This window comes from Helianthus annuus, chromosome 15, assembly GCF_002127325.2.
Source record: "Helianthus annuus cultivar XRQ/B chromosome 15, HanXRQr2.0-SUNRISE, whole genome shotgun sequence".
NCBI lineage: Eukaryota > Viridiplantae > Streptophyta > Magnoliopsida > Asterales > Asteraceae > Helianthus > Helianthus annuus.
In genome coordinates this window covers 45,273,274-45,288,512 of record NC_035447.2, presented here as the reverse complement: position 1 = coordinate 45,288,512, position 15,239 = coordinate 45,273,274, and the positions used below count along the sequence as shown (strand labels likewise).

Below are 15,239 nucleotides of genomic sequence, written 5' to 3'. Positions count from 1 at the left end.
TCTACACCTTTCGTGAGTTTTGAACCGAATGCCAAAGTTCAGGAACAGTCTTCGCCTCAAAGCTCTACCGGATCTAATCATCAGGCGTATGTTTCTGGAGTACAATGTAATATCGCAGTGAACATCAAAAATGGAAACGAGATAATGGAAACTGCTGCGAAGCAACATATTGCACTACTCGCTTCCGTTCTCGAGGCATATGAAGGTCTGGTTGCGAGGAGAATTGGAAATCCGGACATGACAAAGGAGGACTATGACCAAATAGACCCCGAGGAGCTTGAACTGATTGATGTTAAATGGGGTATGGCAAGTCTAGTTCGTCGTGCTCAAAGGTTCATGGAAATCACGGGAAGAAACAGTTTATCAGGTCCGGATCAGAAGTTAGGATTTGATAAGTCGAAAGTAACGTGTTTCAAGTGTAAAGAACGCGGTCACTTTAAACGTGAATGCCCAAACCGTGAAGTCAACAATCACCAAAACCCGTTCACCAATGATTACTATCGACAGGCAATCTACCATCGACCGAATCAACAGCAAACCGTTCAAAGGCCACAGATAGAAAACAAACCTGAAAAGGCATTGATTGTGAACCAAGATGATGAACAAGTAGCTGCGGGTTTTAGTTGGGATAAATATATCCCTGGTAGAGATGATCAGTTTATGATGGCAGAGGTTGTTGAGATTTCTTAGGTAGTTGCTGAACCAGAGGTTGTTGATGAAGTTGTTTCTGAGGTTGTTGAAGAAGTTTCTACGGAAAATGTTGTAGATGTTGAGGAAATAGCAGCTGAAGTACTCTACTATCAATCACAACAGGAGGAGTTAGTTTATACTATGAAATCTGTTATGCCTCCTAATGTGTTTGATTCTTTTGCAGGTTATTTCGAGGAGCCAAGAACCGGATCTTGTCCTAGATTTGAGGAGAAGAAAGAAGCCGTCGAAGAAGTGATTGACGTGTCTAAAGAAATGACCGGAGAAGTTCTGAAAGACATTGCAGACAAAGCTTTAATGGGAAAGCTTAAAGAGGTAGATTCAGAACCCAAGGAGTCATAGTCTGTCGATAAGATGTCGGTTAACAAAGAGGAAACTAGAGTTCAGGAGGTCGAATCTGCCAAACAGTCTGTGTCTGAGTCAAAGCATGTCGGTAAAAGTGTTTGTGATGAAAAGGTTGATGAAAAGGTTGTTCCAATCTCCGAAACGCCATGCCAACGTTGTTTACAACCATGCGTGGAGTGTCTTGAAAAAGACACTAAGTATCGGGAATTGAAACATCATTCAGATATGATTAAGTTTGATCTTGAACAATTAAAAGAAGCTTATGATACCTTGCCAAATCAATTAAGACGATTCAAAAAGAAAGCATCGAAAATGATTAAGCTACTAAATTGGCACAAGCTACACTGTTTGATAAACAAAGAGAAGTCAATTATCATCTTGACACAATTGCGTCACTAAGAAAAGAACTTGAATTGGCCAAGATAGAGAATGACAGGATTGATAAAAAGTTAATGAGCTATGTGGCTTCGTCTTATGTTTTGGAACAAATCGTCCCTCAACAGCCACATGCTACACCTGTCTTCAAGAGCGTTCCACCCCCAATGTGGAATCACTACACTCAGAAATATCCAGATGGGGTGGAAGCTGCTTTAAATCTTAAGGTGAAAACGATTGAGAGTGATTTACCTGACAACATTGATATCACTTTCACTGCATCTGACACTGATAACGAATTCAGGTTATCAAAAATGTTATTGATCAGGTGTTGGATGATGAAAGTGATAAATCTGAAAAGGCTCATTCTGAGAAGGCTGTCAGTGATTCTGAAGACGAAGGAAATTTCTTAGACCGATATGTACCGAAATCGGAAAAGAGCACGAATGATGATCCGATCATGGTGGTATACACTATGGTTCGAACTGACAAGCTTTATTCCGACGTCGAGTACCCGCTTCAGAATGTCAAGATCGAAAATGTCGAGAAATTGTTTAAACTGGTTGAATTGAATGTTAACGAAATCAAAAACAATGAATTCTTTTCGAAACTGAAAAAATCGTTTGGTACTTCACGTCCCACAAGTTTGGAAAAGAAATATGGGGTTGGTAAAGGTCAAAACAAGAAAAATCATCTTAATAACAAAGGAATTGGGTTTGAAAAAAAAGGCTAAACAAGTGGTTAAGCCAAAAGAAAAGATAGATGATGTTTTTGTTGCTGGTCCTAGTACTGAGGCTGAAAAGGAATATATTTTTAGTCAAAAAGCTGTGGACGATTTCAATGCAGCACATAAGCTTAAAGAAGAAACGGTCAATACTACTTTTGTCGAGTATGATAAAAGAGTGTGGTATCGCTGCAATGAAATTGGACATATGGCAAAACAGTGGCAAAAAGTGTTTAAGAAACATGTTGTTGAGAAACCAGTTCAAAAACAAATAGTTGAGAAATCAAAGGTTGAAAAATCAAATGTTCAAAAACAAAATGTTCAAAAACAAATGGTTCAAAAATCTCGACCTAAATCACCAGTTGTTTCAAAAGGTAAAAAGGAAATGGTTTCTCCGATCCGTATTCTGAAAAGAGGTGAATCGTTGAAGTCGGAGGATAAGCCGAAATCGATTTTCGAGATTGGCGAATCTTCTAAGACTAGAAAGACTTCAAAGTTTTACCCTAAAACGAAAACTTTTGAAAATCAGTCTTGGATCGCGAAATCAAAACCGTCAGTTGAGGTTAGGAAAATGGAGAACGCTTTGAAAATCGATTCAAATCTTTTTAAAGATGATGTGATTGATTTTGAAAATGAAGTAGATAACCTTTCCAAAAACAAATGAAAAGTGTGATGTTGTGTTCGGGACTGTGTCGGAAGTAAAGAAATCATGGGCGTCATTGTTTGAGTAATTTGTTTTTTTGTTGGTTGCAGGGGCTGCCCAAGTCAGTTCTTTCAAGATGGATTATGGACAGTGGAGCTTCACGACATATGACTGGGTCTTTAGCTCTTCTTTATGATGTCAAGTCAATCAACGGAAGCTATGTTGGGTTCGCAGGGAATCAAGGAGGAAGAATTGTCGGTCAAGGAACGCTTACAAACGGAGTGGTCTCATTTGACAAAGTGAATTATATCGTAGAGTTAACGAACAACTTACTGAGTATATCACAGATTTGTGATAAAGATTTCAGTGTACATTTTACGAAATCTGAATGTTTAGTGTTGAAACCAGGGTTTAAAATCCCAGATGAGTTGGTGTTGTTGCGCGCTCCGCGGGTAAATGATCTTTATATTTTGGACATGAGTGCCGTAACGCCAACAACTCATCAAAAACAGTGTTTTGTCACTAAGTCTAAAGCTACTGAAAAGGAGTCTGTAATGTGGCACCGGAAAATGGGTCACATTCACGTGCGAAAAATGAATTTTTGGTGCATAACGATTTAGTTGATGGTGTTAATGTGAAAAGCTTTCATTTGACTGATGATTGTATTGCTTGTAAAAAGGGGAAGCAGACTCGAAAGTCACATCCACCAAAGATGCTCAACTCTATCAGGTTACCTCTTGAGAGATTGCACATGGATCTCTTCGGGCCTGTCAACGTCAAGAGCATTAGCGGGGATTTATATTGTTTGGTGGTGACAGACGACTATACAAGGTTTTCGTGGGTTGTGTGCTTAGAACGAAAAGATCAAACATTCGAGTCATTGATGATGCTGTTTAAGTGTAACAGAATCATTGTTTCACAACCATGGATTAAACAAATTTCGTTTTATTGAATTAAATGAGTTACAATGTCTTAACAATAAAGAAACATAACAAAAATTAACTAGTCTTGCATCTTTTAATGTCACTAAGGTCTCGTCCAATCCTATGTGAGCATGCATCAATATCATCATCAAATATCATCAACTATTGTACCTGAAACACATGTGAAAATACGTCAGCATAAAAATGCCGGCGAGTACATAGGTTTTATGAAAAATAGGATCCATGACTTAGGTTTAAGAAAATGTTTAACCAAAAACTTGTCATGAATCCAGTGTAAGTGTTTGCTTTTATAAAACGTTTGAAAATCGATGATAGATATGTATAGTTAAAAGAATGATGTAAGGTTAAATGAATAACCAAGTAAAAATGAGTTTGTATAAAACAAACTGTTTTGTAAAACAATGTCTTGTGAAAAATATGTTATTTGTGTAAAAATGTATAAATCCAAATGAATGATTTAAATAACGCTACGCCATGTAATATAATACAAGCACTTATATATAGGAAGTACCAGCGGCGTATCCACCATGCTTGTATCACATTACACACGTCTCGTTACTCAAATCACTTACCCATATAAACCACCAATGTAAATTGCCCATGTCTAAACCGTTGTCAAATGTCAATCAAGTAATGTGTAAACAAAATGTCATGTATGGCAAGTGAATTATGTAATAACCAAACCATAGGTAAGAATGACAAACAATGTACTAAGTATGCGACGGATGGACATACATAGCATGATACCAAGTATAAGATGTCTTGTAAAACGATGTACTAAGTATGCACACAATGGGCATACATAGCATGTGATGTAAAATGTACTAAGTATGATGAACATGCATAGCATGAAATGTTATGTAAAACGATGTACTAAGTATGCACACAATGGGCATATATAGCAAAAACATAATGAAATCATGTACTAATAGTGTACTAGTGAACATAGCAAGTATATGATATAAAAGCATGAAATCATGAAAGTAACAAGTAGGCACATGTGTTTCACCCCAAAATGTTTGGAAAACAGTAAAAGAGGGGTCTATGTACTCACTTGAGGGTGCTTAGAAGTCTTAGGATAACCACCAAGCAAAGCTAGAAGATCACAGAATCAAACGGCACCTATATAGGTATCTACATTAATAAACGGACCTATCGGAGGATCGGGTAGTACAAGGGTTCGTAAACCAAATAAGTATGGGAACTTATGTAATATGGTTTAACAAAGCCTACGTACTAAAACGAAACCTATCCTAAGTGCTTTTGACCCATTACGACCCGTTTAGGTAGCTTACGCCACTTTAATGCGTCGTTTGCGTAAAACGCGTTTGGAATGCCTAACTAGTCCTATGACAAGCAAGATATGCCTTAACATGTTTAATATTGTTGTTAAATAAGTTTAGATGTCAAAAATTTCGTTACATAGACTTAAAATGAATTTATGCGTAAAAAGGGCATTTTGGTAATTTATCTAAGGCATATAAACTACCTATCATATAACTAACTAAACGTCGTGACCATAAGGTATAACCTCGGAAGGTTATTCCCTATACAACTATGGTCACCTAATGTGTTTGGTCGGATCCTAAAGATCGACCAATGGGTCGGGTTCGTAAGCATAAGCGATTGATTAGATCGCTTACCTTTACGACCCTAGCACAAATCTAAAAGCGACGAGCTAAACATGCTAGAACATGTTTAGTAAAGTTAGAAAATAGGTTTGGTATTAAAACAAACGGTTCTAATACCCTATAGTAGTTTGGTTACAAAATACGCGAGAAAACGCATTTTGGCTGAAACTACGACTCGTCACTGAGCCTAGATAACGTGGTAATCAGTAGGTATAGTTACTAGGGACTATAACCATCGTGATTACGCTCACGTTATGAAGTTCAAATGAACTTCGCATTGACCATAAACTGGTTAATGGAGAAAGTTAAACGCAGTTTGACTTTAACGCTAAAACGAATGAAAAACGCGAAAGAATACTTACAGAAGGTCCCCACAAGATTCGAACCCGATTCACTCTCAGGTAGGAAGCATATACTTCCACTTAGAGAGTGTAGAATCAGATTCAAATGTGAGGAAGAATGAAATGGGTGAGGGGTATTTATAGATTTCCTTGAACCGTTAAGATCGTTCGTCGAAAAACGTGATTTGATCTAGACCTTACATGTGGGCACATGGTTTTCAAAAACCATGGGAGCCCCTAATGTGGACTATGTTCATTGAATACCATCCCATGGTTTTGCAAAACCATGGGTGAAAACCATTAACACTTCAAAATGGACTAGGTTCATTGAATCTGCCAGAAATTTCAAAAATGGTCCCTACACTTGTAAAACTTGATTTTTTTGGCACTTTTAAACCCCTTTACCCTCATTTCAAGGCTCTAAAATGATATTAAAGTATAGGGAACTTAAAATATGCTCAAAGACATCACGAATGTCGGTTCGTTTGGTCGTACGGTTGCGTTATTCGCTTAATTACGACGGGAGTCGTAACGAACGCAAAAACGATCCAAATTAAGCGACGAATGGAATTTATCATACCAAACACTAAAATAAAATATTTTAATGCTTACATAAATTTTTGGAAGTCCGGAAGTATTCAGAACGTAAAATATGTGCGAAAATGCAAACTTATGCACTTTTTGACGCTTTTAGTCCCTGAATGAGCATAAAGTTTATTTTTGCGCACCAAACACCTCAAAGCCTATTTCTAAGCTATGTAAAGAATATTTAGGGCATACTTAACTTATAATCAAGTTCCGGAAGGTCTGTTACAGTACAAATTGGCATACTTTCGCAGTTTGTCGAATATAGTCCCTGTAAGCGAATAAACTTGATTTCGGCATACCAAACCATCCAAAACTTATTTCTAAGTTATGTAATGGTTATTTAAGGTATGTTAAGCCTATTTCACTATTCCGGAGTATTTGTTGCATTAAACTGGTTATATTTACGCATCAGATCGCGTATAACCTTCCAGAAAGCGATTTAAAGCCCGAAATCGAACAAGAATTGATACGTGCAAAAGATATACATATTTATACAGATCCCAAGTATGAAATACAATATTTCATTGGCTTGGTATTTGTTTGATGGTTGAAGTGACACAGGTGTCACATTAAGAAGATGGAAACGGTGTACAAACTGCCAATCAGGAGGATTCGGAGCGACAACGGAACAGAATTCAAGAACAACAAGATGTACGAATTCTGCAACGAGAAGGGAATTCTTCATGAATTCAGTGCGCCATACACACCACAGCAAAACGGCGTAGCTGAACGAAAGAATCGGACCCTGATCGAGACAGCACGTACGATGTTAGCCGATTCCAAGCTACCAATCTACTTCTGGAGTGAAGCAGTTTCAGCAGCCTGTTATACTTTGAATAGGGTTCTCACTGTCAAGAAATACAAGAAGACTTGCTTTGAGCTGCTGCACCATTACAAGCCAAATCTTGAGTTTTTAGAACCTTTTGGCTCACCTTGCACATTTATAGATGAAAATGGTAAATTTGGAGCAAAAGCTAATGAGGGTTTCTTTGTAGGTTACGCAAGCCCGTTGAAGAGGGTGTTCGTACCATGTCTGGGGAAGGTGATTCAAGTCCAACACGTGGATTGTCAGAAGCACACTCCATCGCCACAACTTCTCGGACAAAGATTCCTATTCGATTACGACAAACTCTGGGAGTCGTTTCAACTACCTGTCGAGCCGAGTGATGTGGAACTAGCTTTTCTGTACCAGTATCAGCTATATACTTCACAAGAGCCTGTATCTAGTCCGCTAGAAGTTTCTCAACCCACCGTGGGTACTCACGACAATGAAGCAGGGCCAAGTGGAACTATTCACGAACCACCAGAGGAACCAGCTCCGTCATTTGACGTTTCTGACGACTCAGAGGAGGAACCCGCTCCTACCTTTGACGAGGAGCCAAATGATACATCAGAGGATGCTGTTGATCAAGCCGTTGATCTCGATATTTCGAATTTGGAATCGGAAGTAGTTGTGCCTGACACGGTGATGCCACGGACGTTGTCTTACCACCCTTCAGAACAGATCATTGGTGACCTACAAAGTGGTGTCAAGACCCGGCATCAAATAGACCAATCTTTTACTTGTTTTTATTCTTCTATTGCTGATATGCAGAAAGAAGTCTCACTTAAATGTTTCATTTCGCAGATAGAACCCAGAACTTACAAAGAAGCATTGACCGAAGATAGTTGGGTGAATGCAATGCAGGAGGAGTTGCAACAGTTCGAAAAGCTGGGTGTCTGGAGACTTGTTGATCTGCCTAAGAATCAGAAGTTAATCAAGACGAAATGGGTGTTTAAGTGTAAGCGTGATGATAGAGGCGTCGTAGTGAGAAATAAGGCACGACTTGTGGTTCAAGGCTTCAGCCAACAGGAAGGAATAGATTACGATGAAGTTTACGCACCGGTTGCAAGGCTTGAAGCAATTCGTATTTTTCTAGCCTTTGCATCTTGGAAAGATTTCAAAGTCTATCAACTTGACGTCAAATTTGCTTTCCTGTACGGCACAATTAGAGAAGAAGTGTATGTGGGGCAACCACCGGGGTTCACAGACCCACTACACAGAAACAAGGTGTATCTACTGGTCAAAGACCTATACGGACTGCACCAGGCCCCGAGAGCCTGGTACGAGACGCTTTCGACATACTTGCTGGACAACGGGTTCACAAGAGGCACAGTAGACAGCACGTTGTTCACCAAAGAAGAAGCAGGCCACTTGTTGATCGTGCAAATTTATGTGGACGATATCATTTTTGGATCCACCAACGACGATCTTTGCAAAGAGTTTGAGAAGGTAATGAAGAAGAAGTTCGAGATGAGTTCAATGGGGGAGATGAAGTTCTTCCTCGGGCTGCAGGTTGAACAAATGCCCGACGGAATCTTCATTCACCAGTCAAAGTATGTAAAGGACGTGCTCGATAAGTTCGACATGACAGATTGCAGTCCTGCATCCACCCCCCTCGCGCAGAATCATGGAATTTGTCCCGACGAGCAAGGTGTGAAGATGGACGAGACATTATACCGATCAATCATCGGATCGTTGATGTATCTCACGGCTTCCCGTCCGGATATCATGTACCCGACGTGTCTCTGCGCCAGATATCAGTCGAATCCAAAGAAGTCACACCTGACGATAGTAAAACGTATTTTACGGTATTTGAAAGGTTGCCCAAGCATCGGCTTGTGGTACCCTCGCTCGGGTGACTTTACTTTGTCCTGTTTCGCTGATTCTGATTTTGGTAGCTGTAAACAGAATGCTAAGTCCACCACTGTTGGGTGCCAGTTCTTCGGAACTCGGCTTATCACCTGGCAGTGCAAGAAACAAACTGCAGTTGCGCTCTCCACATGTGAGGCTGAGTACGTCTCAGCTTCTAGCTGTTGCTCGCAGATCCTTTGGATCCAACAGCAGATGCGCGACTTCGGTTTGCAATTCTTGGATACACCGATTTTCGTGGACAATGAAGCAACCATTAATGTTATAAAAATCCGGTTCACCATTCGAAAACTAAATACATTGAAATCCGTCATCATTTTATCCGTGATTGTCACGAGAAAAAATTAATTCGGATTGAACACGTTAACACCGATGATCAGAAAGCGGATTTTTACACTAAACCTTTCGACAAAAAGAGATTTTATTATCTTTTTAAACTTAACGGGATGAAGAATCTGCAATCTGGGAGGGTAATCGAATGTGAAGCCGAGTTGGGCGGCGATCTGACATGAACCTGTGTCGTGTTGTCAAATTTCTTTTGTACAGTTGTATTTTCTGCTTTTCGATAAAAACAAAAACACAAAAATATGTTTTAGTTTTAGGGGGAGATATTCGCAGAAAAATACAAAAACATGATAAAATCATAAAAATACAAAAACAATAGAAAACCATAAAATCCAAAAACATTAGAAATTTCAAAAAGAGTTGTGTAGAATAGGGGAAATGATAGTACATCAGCTAGACGGACACAGTACGCTAAAGATTTGTAGTGTTTAAAATGTTTTTAAGCAGTCTCGCTAAAGATGTGCTGACAGGTTTTTACAAAATTAGTAGATCAGTTTGGGATATAAACTTAAATTTCACTTGCGTTTACGTGGGGAACACCTCCAGGATATATAGGTAACCCCTGAAATCCTGTTTGAAAGGTCCCGTATTCTGAGATACTAGGTCTTTATGCTCAGTGATATCTGGGGTATTATCCCGGGACTTCTGCTGTATGGAAATACTGACCTAGTCCCCGGATAATACTTTCTGCAAAAGCTTTGAAACATAAGCATCGCCCTCAGCAAGCTGATGAAACAATAAAATTGATAGTCGCTGCTGTTGAAAATAAAAGATCCTCTAAAGGGGACCACCAAAAGTCGAAGCCGTCATCTCTCTGCGTATACGGAAGTATCGACCTGAGCTATCACGGCCCTCGCACATTACCCCTAAACAGATATCAGTTGTGGTATACTCACCTGTAAGACTGAATACTGGGATCCGGATACGGGAGTATATACTGAGGTGGGACACATGTAGATGTTTAAGTCCTAAAATACTAATTACGTATCCCGAACAGATTGAAAATTTTGTGAGAATTTAAGTGGATCAGTATATCGGCAATCTACGCGAACTGTTTAATGCTTAAAATGTAATAACAGCTTAACGGTACTTGTGTTCTGTCGGCAGCTGATATGATCCCCTAACACGCTCACAAAAATATTGTGTGTACATAGTTTCAGTTTATCTAGTTAAAATCCAAAAAGATTTTCTTTTCTCACTTTATTTTTCGACAATCGATGTTGGGAATTGGAAGTTCAAAGCCCAAGTGCAGAACATGTTAGTGTTTTGATGTGGGATGGGTAAGCTGGAGATTGCTATACAGTGATTAGTATATTGTTTGAAAGTTAAAATGTGTTTGAAAGTTTGAAATGTTCAAAAGTTCATTCATTTGAACTGTTTTTCAGAATGAAATGTCAGAAAACTTCATAAATCTGATCATCCAAGGCCATTAATTTGGACTTGGTGGGTCAAACAGTTGACCAAGGTCATTGACTTGGACTTGGTCAGCTGGGTGTGACAGTGTTTAATCAGGAAATTGCAAAAAATGAAATTTTTGAAAAATCAAATACATGACCGTTTGAAACTTGTCCATAAAGTTTGAAAATGTGTGACCGTTTGAAATAACCATAAAGTTTGAAACTAATTCATGACCGTTTGAAATGCTGTGACCGTTTGAAAGTTTCAAACGGAAGGGCCAAAGCTATAAATAGCTCATGGTTCCGTTTGAAAAGTTCATTATCTCTTCACTACCGTTTCAACTGTTCAAGGCGATTTCAAACGATCTCTCTTTGCATCTGATTTCTGTCGTTATTCTGCCCAAATTTCACCCGGATCTTGTGTTTTTCATTGGATTATTCTATTCTAATCATGGTGAAGGTAAGTTTCTGAACAAGTTTTATCGTATTTCGTTTAATTTCTATATCGACGTTGATCTGTTATTCATATCATAGATCTAGGGCTTATTTTTGTTTCTAAATGTCATCTAATCAAAAGGGTAGTGTCGGATTGGGTCATAGTTTATTGATTGAAAGTTTGATTGTTCTGAATCATGTTGATTGAATGTTTACTAAGTTTACAGGTCTGTCAAACTTAGATTTAGGAACTTTTAGAGAGTTTTAAGGGATAAAAATTATATCAGTGTGCTTGGATTCCAACAGAGAACAAACCCTTACCATTAATTTGATTGATTTGAACTTAGATATTGATTGGGGTTTGTACAGTGTTTCAAACGACAGAATCTATCGTTTGAAGGATACCCGTTTGAGCGGTGTCCATTTGAAGGTACTGTCCGTTTGAGGGATCCCGTTTGAAAGGGTTCCGTTTGAGGTATCCCGTTTGCAAGTGATCAGTTTGAGAGGTATCCGTTTGAATGATGCTCGTTTGAAATCGATTCGTTTGAGAGTAAACAGTTTGAAAGCCATCCGTTTGAAAGTTATTCATTTGAGAGATGTTTGTTTTCTTACTAGTGTCCGTTTGAATTGAAGTTTACAAGATTGTGTATGTTTTGATGTTTATATGTTGGAATTTGTTATATTTGTGTCTAAATGTGTTGTATGTTTGTATTTTTGCAGCCAACTTCAGTATTGTTCAATCCTATTCACAATGTTTGCTGCAGTCTGGATGAGGAGCAAAATCCGATGTTGTCGGAATTCAGAGGTATTCTGGAATTCATGAGGAGAGTACCAATTTTGAAGGCATTGACAGAGAAACGTTTAGTGTTCAGATCTCATATTAAACGATTTTGGAAGCATGCTTCTTATGATGATCAAAACAAAACAATTAACTCTGTTGTTAAGATAAACGATGAAAAGAAACCAATTGTCATTTCAGAAGCAGTTGTTCGAGAAGTAATTGAGTTCCCAGATGAAGAGAATTCGCCAACAAAATTGCCAGAAAAGATGGTTAAGGGATGCATGTTGAGAATGGGATATGCTGGTGACTTAAACAGTGCAAGTTATTTGAAGTCAAAATTCACAAAGCCTTACAAGTTTCTTATTCATTCTGTGTTGATAGCAATGAGTCACCAGAAAGGTGGTTTTGATATACTGCGTGACTATTTGATGAACATGGTTGTAGCTCTTGTATTGAACAAAAAATATAACTTTTCTCATATTGTCTTCCATTACATGGTGGATGAAATAAATTCGGACAGAAAGACTTGGTTATATCCAAGATTTGTGCAGATGATGTTGGACCATGCATATCTGAATTTGTTTAGAGATGAAGACAATGATCTGTTGGTGTTATCGCACATGGATAATGATTCGATTAGATCTTTAGCCAGATATCATCCAAAACATCCAGAGCCAACAGAATCTGCTGAACTATTTGGAGCTATTAAAGATAGTAATTATCAGGATCCTGATCCTGAAAATCATGAACATTGGAGAAATGAAGAAGAAAGAAAAGAGAAAGGTTATACTGAAGAGCTGAAAATTCTTAAAAATTTCATATCAAAAAGAAATGAATGGTTCTTAAAGGAACAAAAGAAGAAGACCAGGAAAGCCACTCCTAAACAAGTTGAAGGATCTTCTTCTCAACCAAAGAAGAAGCAAAAGAAAGCTGCTAAAACTTCCTTGATTGATGAACCTGAAGAAGATGATCCAGCTGGTGTGACAGAAAAAGAACAAGTGGCAGCTACAGAAGATGATCCATTTAATACTGATGTCTTGTTTGATGCAGATCTCTTGGAAACAGGGCCAGAAATTGTTGCTAACGTTGAACAAGTTGTAAATGTTGAAGCACAGAAAGAGAAAGAAAAGATTGTTGATGATATTGAGGGTGACGATGTAGATAAGAGTACAACAAGTTCCTCAGATTCTTCAGATGAAGAAGTTGTTGATGAGACTGAACGTTTACGAAGGATTCAGGAGGAGATAGAAAAAGAAAAGTTGTTGAGAAAGAGAAAGAGACAGGAAAAGGACGATGATGATGTTTATGTGCCTTCTCCAGAACATGTCTCAGGCTCACAATCTTCTCCAAGAGTTAGAAAGAAAGCTGGAGGTCGAAAGAAAATAGTTTCACCAAAGATTGTCAAAGCTACTCCAAAGATCAAGTTACCAAAAATTGTGCTCGAAAAGAAGAAACAAACCAAGAAACCACCTACACCACCACATAAACCAACACCACCACAATCACCTATCCAATCACCACTCCGACGACCTACTCCACCACAACAATCCTCACCACCTAAACAACCAACACCTTCAAGACAACCATCACCGATTCATCAATCACCACCACCACAACAAACTGTATTTTCTTCACAAGATCTATTTGGTACACCTCCACTTTCTTAAATACAACCTGGTACTTCTGGTAGAGGTCTTCATACTCCACAGGATAATCTTTTAGATGTTGGAGATTTTGATTTTGCCAATACTTCACAAGTCAGAAATGTTGAAAAGAAAGTTGAAGAAGTTGTTGCTGAGAACAAGAGGCTGGCAGCTGAAAATAAGAAAGTGTCTGATAGAGAAAGACTTCTTGAGGCGCGTGTGAAGAAGTTAGAGAATGAGAATCAAGAGTTGGTGAAAAAGATTGACACTAATCAAACTGAGATTGATATATTGAAAGTACGTGTGGCTGAGCTTGAAGAAGAAAAGAATAGAAGAGATGATCAGAATGAATACTTCAAGTTAAAGAACAAAGAGCTTGAAGCAGCTAAGGCATTAAGAGATCATGAGTTCTATATGCTGAACAAAGTTGTCGAAAGCATGCTTGGAACTTCAGTAGAACAAAAGTTTGAAGAACTGCAAGTTGAAGAGCTTAGAGCTGAACGTCAAGCAGAGATTGAAAGACAAATGAAAGATAAAGGTAAGGGAGTTGAAGGAAGTTCAGCTGTGACTGAAAGATCTATAGTACCTTCTATGGTCACTGAGAATCCCAAGCCGATATCAGCTATTTCCGGGTTGTTTGAAGACGATACTCCTATGAATGAGTTGATTGGAGATAGTGATGAAGATGATGAAGAGGAGGATGAGGAAGATGAAGAGGATGAAAAGGTATTCTCTGCAAGCAGTCATGGATCTGGTAAAGATGATGATGATGATGACGACGCTGCAGGTTTGAAAGTCACAGAGGCTTCCACCGAAAAAACAGTTGATGATCTGATGAATGATTCAGTAAATGAAGAATCAGGGGAAGCAAGTGGAAAGGGGGAGTCTGGTAAGTCTCAGATCGTTGAGCATTCTGAAAACTTATTCTTGAGTTTAGATGTTTATAGAGAAATGTTGCAAGATGTGAATCCGGAGATCAAGTTTGATTTTGAAGAAGAGTTGGAGTCCTTTGATATCAATCAACAGCCTGATTACACGTACAAGTATGTTGAAGAGGCTGATTTGTATGATAGAGTTGAAGTGGAAGACTGGACTGATGATGAAGATGTCGTTGAAGATACTTCTAAGTATCCTACGTTGATGGAATTCTTCGCTGAGGAAAAATAGGGAAGAACTGAGGCAAAAAGTGACTGAGGTAGTGAATGAAAAGATCTTTGATAGTGTTAAGAAGGATTTTGAAAAGGAAGATAGATCGAAATGGTTCAAAGATAGTCACGAGAGAAAATTCAAGAGACCTTTGAAGTATTATCAGCGTGATAGAAGTGTGTCTCTCGGTGACATTATCAGTTGGGGTTATTTACCACAGGTGAATGCGTATGCGATCAGAAGAGAGTGCGGAGTTCAATACTTTGAACGTCTATATGACATCATGTCATTACCTTGGTGGGATGTAGATGAGCTACCGAAGGTTAGATGTTTGGATTACCCAGTTCGAAAGAATGATATGGCTATGTGGGGTTACATCAAGTATGAGTCGTTGAAAGAGTTTCACAAATGGAAGCCACATCATCCAAAGCGCGTGCAGAGGGTAGATCCAGATACTGGGGTTACAGAGACTATCTTGAATGTCAAGCCACCAAGAACAAT

At 38.6% G+C, this 15,239-nt stretch overlaps 1 protein-coding gene across 1 annotated transcript; it reads left to right on the top strand.

Annotated features, from left to right (window-relative positions):
• The first annotated feature begins 1,062 nt into the window (after positions 1–1,062).
• LOC110913569 lies at positions 1,063–14,759 on the top strand. The gene is made up of 8 exons (XM_022158391.1): positions 1,063–1,176; positions 1,757–2,092; positions 2,157–2,441; positions 2,682–2,789; positions 2,906–3,163; positions 11,889–13,571; positions 13,659–14,268; positions 14,380–14,759. The coding sequence occupies exons 1-8, from the start codon at positions 1,063–1,065 to the stop codon at positions 14,757–14,759; spliced, it is 3,774 nt and encodes a 1,257-aa protein (XP_022014083.1).
• The last annotated feature ends 480 nt before the right edge of the window (positions 14,760–15,239 follow it).